At 36.1% G+C, this 15000-nt stretch overlaps 1 protein-coding gene across 4 annotated transcripts in view; it reads right to left on the bottom strand.

Annotated features, from left to right (window-relative positions):
• Positions 1 to 15000, bottom strand: part of LOC145688339 (DNA-directed RNA polymerase I subunit RPA1-like) — a 475886-nt gene that overhangs the window by 349128 nt on the left and 111758 nt on the right. For all 4 annotated transcript variants that reach the window (XM_081762462.1, XM_081762461.1, XM_081762464.1 and 1 more), the window contains exons 18-19: positions 9776 to 10061; positions 1104 to 1232 (exon numbers count right to left, since the gene is read on the bottom strand). In XM_081762462.1, coding sequence (XP_081618588.1) covers positions 1104 to 1232; positions 9776 to 10061 — 415 coding nt within the window. The remainder of the gene's footprint in view (positions 1 to 1103; positions 1233 to 9775; positions 10062 to 15000) is intronic.

Below are 15000 nucleotides of genomic sequence, written 5' to 3'. Positions count from 1 at the left end.
TTATTTCTTATAACGTTAGTATGTATATAATCGGCAAAGACATGTATGTAGCAAATTTCAAGTCAAAAGAGCAGAAAATAAGAACAATAAAACGAAAATAAAACTTTCTTGTCCATTTAGCAACATTTTGTTTTACTCATTCTAATTTCCGTACTTATAATTCTTTTCCTATGAAATTTACCACAAATATACATATCCCGATTATACACATAGTATCAGTATTAAAAGTACCCTGAAAAATCATTTTCAAATTATATTCTTACAAGAAAACAGTTATAGATATGCGACAATCATTTTGGACATGAGTGTACATTACAAAACACAAATAAATTAAACGAAAGTAGCAGCAGTAACAAATCGTGATAAAAGCGTTGTGATTTGTTAATATGAGCAGATCAGCAATCAAAGTTTCTTTATTTTCTGTTAAGTATCGGCTGTTGTTGTACGTGTTTTTAAATTGTAGATTCGTGACGTTTCCAGTGATTTCTTGTACGTTTTTGCTAGTACCTTTTGAGGAGGTATGCAACCACGCACGATGATTATTACCTCATCCGCCATCTTTTATTTGCGTGTATGAGTAGTATTATTTCCTGCCACGTAGTATTATTTCCTTTACATACTCTTGTCCACTCAATTAACGTCATAAAATAGCCAGGAATCCCTAACGTCCTTTGGGGAATCCCTTGCGCCGCTATTGCAAAAATCTGAAAACGGCAAATTTGGATAGAGCACGTCAGGATTCTTTGACGATATCATGCCGCATCACGTCTACGATCAGTATTTTGTGTAATATTTAACTTTAAAGTTTGTTTTCCCACGTTTTCGACAGCCTATAACACGTAATATATATATATATATATATATATATATATATATATATTTATTCTGTTATGTAATTGGTTTTCTTCATATCCGTTTCGAGAAAAAAAATACAGTTGAACATATGGGTAGTACGTTATCCTGGACTAAAAAGCTCGTTACGAAATGTATTTGGCAACTGAACATACTTTTGAAGACGAACTAAAAATCACAAATAATATTTTTTTAAAAATATAAAAACAAATAAAAATAAAAATGTAATTCCTTAATAATTCGTAGTTTACCTGAATTACACTACCATCACTATCGCGAACTGTCATGTCATAGTTCACTATAAGACCTTCTAGATGTTTTACCAAGCAACGTTGCAAATAGCCACTTCTGCTGGTTTTAACGGCTGTATCTATCAAACCCTGTAAAATAAAACATTGTTATCAAAATAAGTATCCTTTCTCAGAAATATAAAATACTATTTGGTACTTTCCTATATACATCGTGTTTCAAAACAGCACCGACAACGTTTGGGAGGTGATTCCTGACATCAAGATAAGACAAAAGTATAGACCAACCTGGGTGCACAAATGCTTCCTTTCGGAGTTATAGGCTGCAGAAAACATGAAAAAATGAACTTTAAAGGGCCATAGATCCAAAACTATGGGACCTACCGTAGTCGGGTCAACACTTCATTTAGGAACTAATACGTCAACTATCAAAAAATACAGGTTTCAGAATCCTAAGGTACTTACACAACAATTTTTATAGAGGGAGTTTGGCTACGGGCATATAATTTGAAATGAAATTTTTGAGTTTTACGTCCCACGGTTATACCGGTTAGGCTAATGGAGACGGTGATGATGAGTAATGAATGAAATGGTGGAAGGAAGGAAGTGGGAGGAAACGGGAGAACCCCCAAAAAACCAACGCACACGGTGTTTGTCCACCTCAAAGTTCATTTGGCGGGAGCAGAGTTTGAACCCGAGACTCCTAGCACCAGAGGTGAACGCTCTACCATTGAGCCACCGCGGCCCCCATATAATTTGAAGCAATCACCAACTACCTCTATAAAAATTATTGCGGAAGTAACGGGGGATTGTAAAACTTGGATATTTGTAAAGAGCACATACTAGTTCCTAAGTGGAATCTTGGCCTGACTACGGTAGGTCCCATAGTTTTGAAGCTACGGCCCTTTAAATTTCATTTTTTCATGTTTTCGGCAGCCTATAACTCCGAAAGGATGCATTTGTGCGCCCAAGTTGGTCTATACTTTTTGTCTTATCTCGGTGTCAGGAATCACGTCTCAAACGTTGTCGGTGTTGTTTTGAAACACCCTGTATATTTTCTCTAAAGTTAACAATTTACAAGTTAATTTCCTACTGCCTTTTAATGAATACAGATAAAGAATTTAAAATAAAATGTACGTTGTAATGACCAAAAGGGTCAAAATAATAATAATAGCTTGATTTATGTGATAAAATCAAATGAAAACTCGGAGAGAAGACAGATTTTATTAAATTTGTGAAGATTATTATTTACGATCACTAGAAGGTTTTTACTGAAACTTTAATATATTGCAACAAAGATCATCTCGTGTTGTATGACATATAGACGATGCTGTAAATTACAAGAATGAATGCAATATTTGGAAGAGCATTGCATATAGCAGGCTATAAAATATTATTATTATTATTATTATTATTATTATTATTAATAATAATAATAATAATAATAATAATAATAATAATAATAATAATAATAATAATAATAATAATAATACAAAGTTTTGTGATATTTCATACAAGAGAAATACCAAATTCACGGAAAGATTACGTTTCCTTCTCGCGTAAAATCGAAGTTCATAAACCCTAAAGCAATAGATGCACCTACAAAAAGACAGTGCAAAGGTGTTCTAGAAATAATTAGCATACATGTCTTTGGTATGGAAGACCCGGGTTCGATTCCCAGTGGTAGATCATGTGGTTCGGGTCCAAGGTTAAAATGTAGTTCCAGTTCTTAAATAGCCTCGGCGCTTAGAAGGGACGTTAAACTTGAAATCAATTTATGTTTTTGAAAAGAAACCTTATAATACGCCATGTCAATCCTGTAATAATCTGAGAGCATAATCGGGATTGTAGAAAACAGAATAATTCTAGTTATATTTTAAATTGTGTCCTTCATCCAAATTTCATACAAGAGAAAGCTATCACTAAAATATAGGGAAAAAAGTGATACGTAAATACAGGGTGCGGCACGTAAAACCGGCCCGTCGTAATATTCTGGTATATTGTGTTTTTGGCAACACTTAAATAATCTACCTTCCTACCAAGAGATGGCGTGTCGAGGTCGGGTCGACTTACGTGACCTGCAGCAGTCACGTGCAGCCGCAGCCAGTGAAACTTGTCGAAACCAGTTGAGAAAAAGGCCTCGTTGTGTTAAGCCGGGTGAGTGTCAGTGTGTGCCGTATTCGATACCCGAGCGTGTTGCCATTGTTGAAGGGTTCATTCTCACTGGATCTTTTGTGAAAACAAATAATTTGTTTTGGGAGAAATTTCCAGGACGTTCTGTGCCAGCAAAATGCACCATTCAATAATTGATTGAAAAATGGCGGCGTACAGGATCGGTTCAAAATGCTCCCAGGAACAGACGACCATCTGTCTGCACACCTGAATTAAGATGCAGGTGGAGGAGATAATGACAAGAAGTCCTCGAAAATCAACCAGGAGATTGAGTCAACAGGTTCATGCGAGTGAGAGAAGTTGCAGACGTGTTTTAAGGGGACTGAAGTTAAAACCGTACCGGATAAGTGTTGTGCAAGAACTGAAGGAGCCTGACCTGCAGAAGAGGGTGCATTTCTGTTCATGGCTGTTGAGCAATGTTGCCAGTGGTTTCTTGGATCCACTAATGCTCATCATGAGTGACGAGGCGTGGTTCCACCTGTCTGGGTACGTAAATTCCCAAAACAACCGGTATTGGTCGACAGAAAATCCACACGCAATCCACCAGGTACCCTTGCATGATGAGAAGATTGGTGTTTGGTGTGCCATTTCCGCCACACGCGTTATTGGGCCCATATTCTTTGAGACGACAGTGAACAGTAACGTGTATATGGGAACCCTGGAGGAGTTTTATACACACTTGACCGAAGAGGAGCGTCAGTTATGTTACTTTCAGCAGGACGGTGCAACATGCCACACATCAGCTGCATCATTGTCCCTTGTGCATGAAATGTTTACACCAGAGAGGACAATCAGAAAAGGCTTGTGGCCTCCTCGGTCACCAGACTTGTCCACGTGTGACTTTTACTTATGGGGACTGTTAAAGGGAAGAGTATACGAAACAAATCCACACACAATTGAAGAACTCAAGACCAGGATCCAGGATGTCACCAATAGCATTACAACACAAGAACTGACAAGGGTATATATGAATCTCCTCAATCATGCTCACATGTGTGTTGAAGTGGGCGGAGGTGACACTTTCAGCACCTGCTGTGAAGGCTGCTGTGAAGGTGAGTAGTCATATTCAATACATTACATTTCATTTATGTGTTGTAGTTAATCATATTCAATACATTACATTTCATTTTATGTGTTCACTTTACGGGCCGGTTTTACGTGCCGCACCCTGTATTACCGTGCATTAAACACGATGCAACAACTCTTAGCTAGTACGAAAGTATATACTAAACTGGAACATAAAGATTGTATGACCCAATTCTAACACCTCTGCAGTAACTCTCCAAAGCTGACTTACAGACTAAATGTATCAGAAAAATTGTAGATAAATATGTTTTACTTAATTTCTCTATGCGCTCATTCTTTATAGGCACAGAACACTTGTCACAAAACCCACATACTGACAGTTAAACAAAAAACAGCGCCGTTAAGGAGACGACATAGCTTACCTTTCTTAACCCTGTCAACTAAAGTAACTGTGATCACCAATCCAGAACCTAATGTACGTACTCAATATAAAATGACTGTCCACAGAAATAACTTATTCAAAGAAAGAAAGCAAGAAAAGAGAGAGAGAAAGAGCGAGAGGATCAAAAGAAACAATAACCCAAATTCTAACAACAAAGGAGTCGCGGAAAATCTTCTCTGAGTTAACATACATGTTTCAAGCATACTCTTGTCAGTTTGTAGTATATCTGAAATATGGTATCCCGAGTGGTTGAACATAGACTTCAAAAATGATAGAATGGCTGTTCAGAAAGCGGACTGTGTAACGTAGCAGTTAACGTATTGGGACGATAAGTCGGAAACTCACGTTCATTCCTTCCTGGTCCGTATATTTTTTTCACTTTTTGTATACCATTCAGCAATAATAACCTTGGTTTACTTAGCCTGATAGCTTCCTGTGTAGTAACACACGTAAGCACCCTTATACACTGTAGTAGTACAGGGTTCTTTCTTAGAGGTTCTGATTTTAAAAAACTGACTTTCCATGACTCATTATAAGAATTCCATGACCATATAAAATTCTTGTGAAGTCTGCTTCCTCTTCCCTTCCTTTCTCTTCACCAATCTGACAATTTCACTTCAGCTTTTTTTCCTGATTCTGCTTCTCTCTTCATATTTGTTACCACTATTTTTTCGTTACTTTAAAAGAAAGACTCCACGATTTGTCTATGAACGAGATTACATATCTTACATAAAATATGTACAAATATGACCAAAACTTTACAACAGCAAAATGAAAACAGTAGTTTATCTGAATTAAAACAAACTATAATTAAAAACACGATTAACGCGAAATCATGACCAAACACTGACCTTCGCGGCAGGGAATTACTGAAATTTACGTCAAGAAAGCCCTTTTCTTCTTACTATTGTTCCGCTTGGTATCAATGGCTAGGTCATTTTCATTACTTTCCAGTTTCAGATGTATCATCTGTTGCACCGTCTCTCAGCTGAACATCCAACATTCTCTTATCTGCTTCCTTCTTATGCTCACTCATCTCTCCTTTTGCTGGTGCAAGTACTCTTTGTAGCGTCTCTGGCGCCTCACACGTAAGAAGCATCTTCTGGTGATTTGTACAAATTCAATATTTCATGCCTCTTGTAGCTAATAAAGAATGTGCCTTTCTGCTACAATAACCTTTTCATGCACATTTTCCATTAATAGTAATTTATTGACGGAAAATTCTTTATTCGACTGTTACATTTCCATACAGAAATGATAGTCCAATTTTTACTATCTTCCAAAATTTTTGTATTCTTCAGTGTCAGCACGAAACCTCCTGTAAACGGCGTAAGGTCCTAATTCGCTAAAACTCTGGAAAACTTCATGAAGTTCTGTCGAGTTCAGAGTGAAAAAAAGAGATGTATTCTTTCCCAGAGTTTTCAGCAAGCACGTAATCTATGATACCAAACGTATGAAGCTCGTCTGTATGAAGAGAGAACGTTTTTTGACCTACATGAGATGAATGTTGAATTACATTAGGATCTAACGAAGACAGTCCTTTAATTACTTCTTACTTCTAAAGAACTGCTCTGTTGAAGTTTGGTAAACACAAAAGTCAGGATCCAGTGCCAGTCTTAAACATTCCAGTTTGTGTTCCTTAGTATGTTTCTATTTGTGCGAGAAAATGTCAGCCAGCAAATCCAATGTCTACATTTTTGTTCACAATAAAATTTTCTGCTTCTGCCACATAAACAACAGTTTTGGTTTCACAGATAGAATCATGATCTTGTAAAAGTCTCCCTGCAGCATCAGAAACTAATGGAGCCATTGGTCTTGAAGTCTGAAAGTTACGCAGGAAGGGGTGGCATTCAATGACTATCATCTTGGAGAAAGATAGTTTGCAATTTCTAGATACATTGCTTGCTACCTTCTGATTTCTATAGGTCTCCTGTTTGGCACCTTTGTTTGTTGTAAAAATTTAAAATTGCATAGTGTCAAATTATCAAGGTCCTCTAAAAACAACTAGCATTCTGCAACCAGCAGAACCGAACAACTCAACAGAAAATCTTGTGCGTCTTGCGATGTCAGTAAACTTTCCTCGATAGCTGGAGGGTCACCGAATAAGTAATGCAAGTGACGTAGCAGGTTACACATATTCCAGTCCACTGATTCATCGCACCATCAACGATTTATAATGACTTTACGTTAGAGATATTTCTGTTATTTTTAACTGTTCTCCATTTACCAAACCAAAAAAACGTCCAAAGAAACTTCAAATTTTTCCCTACCTTTCAATCAGTTCCCTTGACATACCTGAGTATCTTTAATTTCCTGACTTTACAATTTGTAGGAACCCTGTACTATGATGTCCTAATAAAACAGAATTTTATTAGTCAAAGTTTACCATATACAATTTGCGCACACTTTCTCGATTTCGCTCTTTTCGGCAGTTTCGCATTTATTACTTTCTAGAGACGATTGTATGAAGGAAGAAAGTATGGTGATCGTAGAAAAAAAGGCAATTCGAGATTTTAACAGATATACATATTTTATTGCTCCTATGCCGATCAAATGATTTTTGAATACTTGTATTTCCTGTTCAGACAATTCTGTTCATATTTCATAAATAAAGACTTAGTGAACAACCCTACAATATGGAATAACTCGTTTCTCATGAAAAAATCCACAAAAAGTTTATTCGTGAGATTTTTTCCCTCGTACAAGTTTCTCAAGAACTCCCCAGTTAACAAAAACGATTTTAAAATTATGTCATACTTATTGGGGAAAACTAGAAAGGACAATTTATAGTTGAAGTAAGTATTTTTTTTTTCTTTGGAAGAACATTATAAAGTCCTGTAGTCTCTAATAAAACAGACTCGAGGTTTGAACAATTTCACACATTTCCTAAACTGAACTGCTTAAGAAGGGTTTTGATCATTTCGATGTACAGAGACAATGTTCACACTTCAGTATACAGGAGTCAAAAACTTGTGTTTTCTGAAAAACGGTTCTAACAATTATGATTATATTTCATAAATAAATACGATAGATCATTAATGTTACATGAATATAGAGACTAGACCAAAATTTTTTAGCGTTTTATTAAACGATTAACTTTAAAGGTTAGAAAGCGAATTCACGAATACTACACGGACATAATCTACTTTTAGATGCAAAACAAGTTGTAGTGAAAGGGAAAACATAAGTTATTTGTGGAAACAGAAAAGTATACTTGTGTCAAAATATTGGTGAAAGTAGACAAGGACTTCCGTACTGACATCACAGAAAACAACCTTTTGTGGGTAGGATAGTCGAGAAATAGAGAACAGAAAGATGAAAAGTGAAAAACAAACTGTGTATATAAACTCGGGTAAATTCTACCAGGGGGGAGTTGCCTCTTAACGACGAGACTTTACGAGTCGCGCTTATCGAATTGTTGTCGTGAGTCTATTAAGTTGTTTCGGTATATGATTATTGGATTGCTGTAAGGAGACAAACATGTAAGTTGGAAATGCTCTTTTTGTTTTCTGATAAGCATAAGATTATTACCAGAGGTAGCATTAGTCCTAATTAGCATTCCTCACGCACCTTAGGCCTCTATGCCAGGACTTAAAAGTATGTGTATTAAGATTTGTATTTCTTGTATCATATTAACTCTTGCTTTAAATATTCGATCATTCTATTCTATAGCATTTTATTGAGAATGACTAGAGTTAGACAACAACATTTTGATTACCAATTGATTTGTAAACATTCATGTAATTACGTGAGCTGATTGGTTCAATTATAGAGCAGACAATCATGTCTTGCTTTCATGTAGATATCCTAGTTTAGTTGTAAGGACCAATCTAGCTCCACTTATCTAATTTCATTTAGTTGTATAATAAAATAACAGACCAGGAATGAGAGTAATTATTGAACTTTACTAGCATTAACAAAATCCCCGTTCTTTCTCACGTGACAAGGTAATTAGAACGTTAGATGTAAGTACTATCGAGCTATTAAAATTTTTACCTCACATTACCACTATGCTATCATTTAAACACGCATAAATACGTGTTATTAACAACCCTATAACATAGTGATTCATTTTCTTATAAAATTCAGAAATGGCAGTTTACTGGTGAGGGTTTGCTCCGACATTTTTTCTTTCTTCCTTTCTTTCGAAAATGGGTTTTACAATTTTATTGATACTTTATATATTACAAAAAAAAAAAAAAAAAAAACTTTATTGAACATGAAATATGGCATAATCCATTTCTCTGTGAAAATTTAACAAGGGAGGATTTCATGGTAGGGTGAGTACTCTTCAGAGGAAATTTTCTGAAAACGCATACTACAATTTTGTTCATATTTCAAATATAAATATTTTACTAAACTGCAGCATGACATTATTTAAGAAATGAGAGCCATAAATTTTATTTAGGACCTCTCTTCGAGTTGTCTCAGACATTTTCCATACGAACAATTAGCAAAAGAAGTTACATCACATTTACGTAACCATTTGCAAGAATTTTACCACGATTTTGCTCAACTTAGTGCAAGGAAAGATGATTAGACACATTATTAAAAAATATCATCACGCTATTACCAATGGAGGGAGCAGAAGAAAGGAAAGTACCCAGAGGAAGGTCACGATTAAAATATATGGACCAAATAAAAAATTTAGGAAAGAATATATACATAGAAATGAAAGGTCTTAATCCGAGTAAGAAAGAATGGAAAGCTGTCAAACTAATTCAAAGATTGCTGACCCAAGAAAATGAAGAACCAAATACATTTTAACATGTATAGTACAATATATTATCTAAATCAGGCAAGAAAAAGCATTCAAGTTCTTGGAATGATAGAAAAATAACACAATTTTCGTCGAAAGAACAAAACTTTTGTTACGAAGTGAACTCGTAACAAGAACTAAGAATGCCTTTCAGACAACATGCTTATCGCGTTACTTATATTCCTATTTACGATTTAGATTTTTGTGACGGGGGCAAATAGTCACGTCACTGGCACAACTACTAAATCCTAATCAATCAGTCAATTTAAAACTTACCTCTCTTCCGGCCATACAATGAAAAAAGAATTCTTGAGGCCTAATGCCAGTCATAAATCGACCATCTACAAATCCTCCAGCACGTGGAGAAGTATCAAAAGCTGGGAAACTGGGAAGCGATTTTCCAGACATCATTAAAGGAGGGCGCTTCCCTTCCAACTCAATTTGACCCAAAAGGCACGAGATCTGCATTGTGTTTACTGTCGATCCCTTCGCTCCAGACTGAACCATCAACTGGAGATTATTATCTGGGAACTTCTTTATAAGGCCACTAGGAATACACAGACTGAAAATTAAACAGAAGACACATTACAAATGACTGAAGAATCTAACTCACCCCCACAAATATCAATTAATTTTAATTTGTAATTTGATCAGAATCCATAGAAGAGAGTTACAATACCAGACTAATTCCAATGGTTCGCTAGAGAGAGGCCTTAACTTTGTATTGGATCTTCCTTGTGAAATAATGCTCTAGAAACTAGTAATTTCGTTCTTGAACTTAGAAAGCGATAAACGTAATTATTTGATTTTAGCTAGTGGCGTACATATTTGTGTATAAATGAATAAAAGGTAACTATAAAAACTTGGAGAGGGTGCAGACAACACAATACGCAGTTCTGCGACGAGCTGTGGCTTGGCAGCTACCACACATAATTTAAAATAATCAGTTTAGTTTACTTCAAATAACTCGCAAAACATATAAATACATCAAACACTGAAACAAAAAGCTAAGTCATAAAATTGAACATGCAGAATACACTGATGAAAGAAATAGTTTGAATACAGGAAACTGCATTTCCGGTGAGAACTAAAATATTAGCTATACAGAACGCACAGTTCAACTTCCTAACACACCTACAGCCAAATGAACGTACACTAAAATAGTCTAAGTAGTAAGCGAACGGTTTTTCCTGTTTTACGTTCCCAGTCGATTTTATTTATTTTGTTTTATTTTATTTTATTTCTTAAATACAATAACAACTTAGCTCTGATTTATATACTTTTCTTGGTGTTAGAATAACATTGTTGTTCATTCAAGAACTAAAATATTTGTCACCTAATGCAAGTTTATTGTGCTGATGTGATGTCATGATATGATGTGATGTGATGTACGTCTTTATATGCAAAGAGAGCATAAAGACGGATGAAGACAAGACTTAGTACTATCGTTCATGTAATAAAATGAAATTAAATGAAATTTCTAGTTTTACGTCCCCAGGTAAAGCTAAAGAAGGGATGATTAACCTTTAAGATATCAAGTAACTGTATAAAGATACTCTCATGTAAAGCCCTAGAAAGTAACTATATAAAGATGTCATTGTTCAAATACAGTATTTTTTTACCTTCATTTTAAAGTCAATGTTATTGGTCACAATTACAAAATACAAAGTTTTGAGAGAGAACATTTTTTTCTTCAATGTTCTATGTCTATCACATTTTAAAATCATCCCTGGTATTAAGTGGGTGTGGGAAAAGAATTCCAGAAAAAGAGGAAGTGAGAAATCGCGAAAGAAAAACAATAATATAGTTATCTCAAATGTTCTGCAGATGACTTTGTTCCTTTAGGCCTAGCAAAATATAAATGATATGTACTTTCCCGCACTCCTTCCTCTATTTTTAGCTCCCTAAAAGCTTTGTCACATCACATAGGAAGAGAAACCTACAACGAAACAACTGTGCGCTCAGCTCTTGTGTAATTTTGGTAATACTCTTTTATGCTTTTAGTTTTGTGTAGATACGTGATTTACATCTCACATTTTCTTATATAATTTATCAGGTAGGTTGTATTCATAAGTTACTAGTGTGAACAATGGCGTCTCGAGTGATCTCCGCTCTGGCGAAATTAGGGACGAGTTAGATCCGTTGATGGACACAGAGTTTGAATGGGACAACGATGAACAGATTGATAGTACATCTCCAAACTTATTTTCTGATTAGTTTGATAACAATGATAGGTTAGGCCTCACTAGGCTCCCTCCCCATCTCCCAGCTCTTCATTGACTTTTTGCTTTGTTTTCTTCGTTGGAAATATTCCAGCATTTGGCAACTGGGACAAACCGTAGAGCACGAATGACAGATTACTTATTGGTGTACCAAAGAACACTTCAGACCGGTTTCTGGGGAAAGACTATATCAAGGACCGATTTTTTCATATGCTCAGAAACATTCACTTTGAAGATAATAACCCATCGCACCAAGACCCGAATCTGACCGGTTGTGGAAAGTAAAGTATGTCTTTGACAAAATAAATGAGTTCGGTTCTAAATACTAGTATCCAACAGAACATTTAGCACTCAATAACGTTATTATTTGTTGAATCCCGAGTTCGATTCCCGGTAAGGACACACACTCAAAAAGTGTAAAAGCTTTTCAGGCCAGCCATTAATAGTGGGGTTTTCCTCATTCACATACCGGGATGGTTCCCAATAGACGGATCCCAGGCCGCTTTCTTCCTTTTAAATTTTTAACGAACTTAAAAAGTTCCTTACTGAATTCTCTATGTCTGTGTGTCTGTCTGTCTGTCATTTGCGATTTTTTTTTTCCAATTTTGAGCCCTCCATTCGATAGAGCATCCAAAACTATCTGAGAAAGTGATGGAATTTTTCGCGTCACTCTTACTATTCCCGAGATACTGGCAAAAAACATGCCCGATTTTCGAGATTTAAGGAGACATATCTCTGGAACCATAACTTATAGAGATGATGATGGTGTTGATCAATACCTAAGAGGATGTTGAACATTTTGGTATCAAATAGTAACCGGTGGCCACTGACCAACTGGCCACTGATTTGGCTAGTGGCCACCATTAATATCGGTATCAAAACGCTTACCATTCTGTTAGGTATTGATCAACACTAATATCATCTCTCTATGACTTACCGTTCTCGTGATATTGGCCAAAACACGGCCGATTTCCAGATATTTAAGGAGCCATATCTCGGGAACCATAAGTTATAGAGAGATCATATTGGTGTTGATCAATACTTAAGAGGATGGTGAACTGTTTGGTACCAAATAGTAACTGGTGGCCACTGATGGACTGCCAACTGGCCACCGTTCCCCAGGGAACAATCACAGTTATCCTTCCCGCTCCAACTCTCCATTCTTTTTAAGTTGGTTCTGGCAATGCTCTTGGAGCATTCTCAACTGTTTTTCTTCCTTCCCTTTCTTTGCATAGTGTGATCGCTGAGTGACATCATCCTTCATACATGACAGGCTAACATGGCCATAGATGTTGAAAGACTACAAATCTAATTCCTAATTCTAACCTTGTTTTGTTCAAAGGCGAAGTTATCTTCAAACAGTACAATCCAAAGAAACATAAGAGATTGGGATCAAGATCTACAAAATCTGTGTTTTTTTTTAAGGTATAGTTATGACATGAAGGTATACCTAAGTAGGGGTTATGACTGACAGTGACAACGACTGGTACACACGGACTAGTCTTAGGCCTAACGAAAACGGAAGGCGTATTTTGTTGCGGGACCGTCAATCCCTCCAAGCAGGACTTGAAATTGAAGAGAGGGGACATACGCGTTCAGAAGAGAAATGACTTGATCATAGTATGTTGGAAGGACAAAAGGCAAAAGGAATATATATGCTGACAAATAGCTTCAGTCACCAGTTGAGGGAAATTTCTTTGATGAACATGGCAACGTCCTCAGGACAACTATTGTAAGTGATTACAATACTCACATATGGTGCTGACATCTCCGACCAAATGGAGAATTCAACCAAGGAATATCAAACCGTTTTTCCATCTATTCAGAGTATGTCAACGAGTTCTTGCTCTTCCTGACTTTCCATTCGAGCGAGAAATACCTGCAGTTCCGTGAAAAGTTGGCACGTACGATAGTGGACGCAAATGTACCAACATCACCTTGTACATCTGTGGAACAGTTTAGTAATCCACTCTCTACTTCAACTAAGGGGCATGAAGGTTGTAAACCCTTCCCAGGGTACAGCAGTAAACCGTAAAAATTCTCCTGCTGTAGACCATCTTAAAAAAAAAAAAGAAAAAAGGAAATACTGTTATATAGTGTGTGTTCCACTGGGTGTAGTGTCCTTTTTCAGTTATTATGTATAAAGAAGATAGCAGACATCGCATCACTTCCTGGGCTAGATGCGCCAAAGCATAAGTAGGCCTACCTGTATTTTTTTTCTTTTTTTTTTTTTTTTTTTTTTTTATTATTTTGTTGATATGAAATTTCATTATCATGGGATGTATCGAAAACAACTTTTCTATTTTTCATTAAATTAAAAAAAAGGCATTGTTTCTTTGGAGAGAGAGATCACGTTGTGTTAGGTCTATGGGAAGGAATAATCCATTTTTAATATGTAATCAACATATTCATAAAAAATTTTAAGGTCACTTTTATAATCGTTGTGTACATCCTTTCCGGGGTAAGAGGGGAAAATTCCATTTTCTTTTCGTAACACACATACATATTAAGAAAATAAAAAATAATTCTCTCCGCCCCTCTTAGGTTACATGTGCTTCAATGGGCAAAATACATACCTTTTGTAAATGTTTGATCTCTGCTATGTATTTTGTTTATTGTTTCACGTCTCTAGCCCAACTAGGGAATTAACTACTGGCATTTGTAAATAACTCTATGAAAATTGCATTTCCACCAAAAAATCAAACGAAATCTAGGACCTTACAAGGTGGAACGGGGTTAGTGGGCTAAAGGTGAACGAACGTGAATGATTATGAAAGAATTGGTGAAATGAGAATCTGGAAGGAAACGGGAGAACCTCGACAAAACCAACAGATATGATAATGTCCATCACAAACTCTCATCATCTGGCATCGAACCAGGAATCCCAAGCACTGGAAGTGTGCGTCTACAACCACGTCTCCTACTAGCGTCAATGTTATGATGAGCATAAATTCTGCGAGACTCCATAAATAAAATAAGTAAATATATAAAAAGTTTAAGTACAGCGCTCAACACCAACTGATACAAGGGCATATTTAAAGAAAGAATTGTCCATTGCTTCTTCTTCACTTTTACTGCCTGAATGTAAGTCTTTCCTTACACAACACGTTAGGAATAGAAGACATCATTGCCCAACCCCATAGTTTTATTTCTCTAACTTCTATCCTGATATAACCTGGTGCTTTCTCTAAGTTTCCCTGAACTTTCTTACATACACTAATTTGATCAACAATTAGCTCCCGATATTTCTATTGAACTAATGTAGACTCCAAAATTCGA

This window comes from Thermobia domestica, chromosome 6, assembly GCF_964235325.1.
Source record: "Thermobia domestica chromosome 6, izTheDome1.hap1.1, whole genome shotgun sequence".
Lineage (NCBI taxonomy): Eukaryota > Metazoa > Arthropoda > Insecta > Zygentoma > Lepismatidae > Thermobia > Thermobia domestica.
This window is presented reverse-complemented; position numbering and strand designations above follow the sequence as displayed.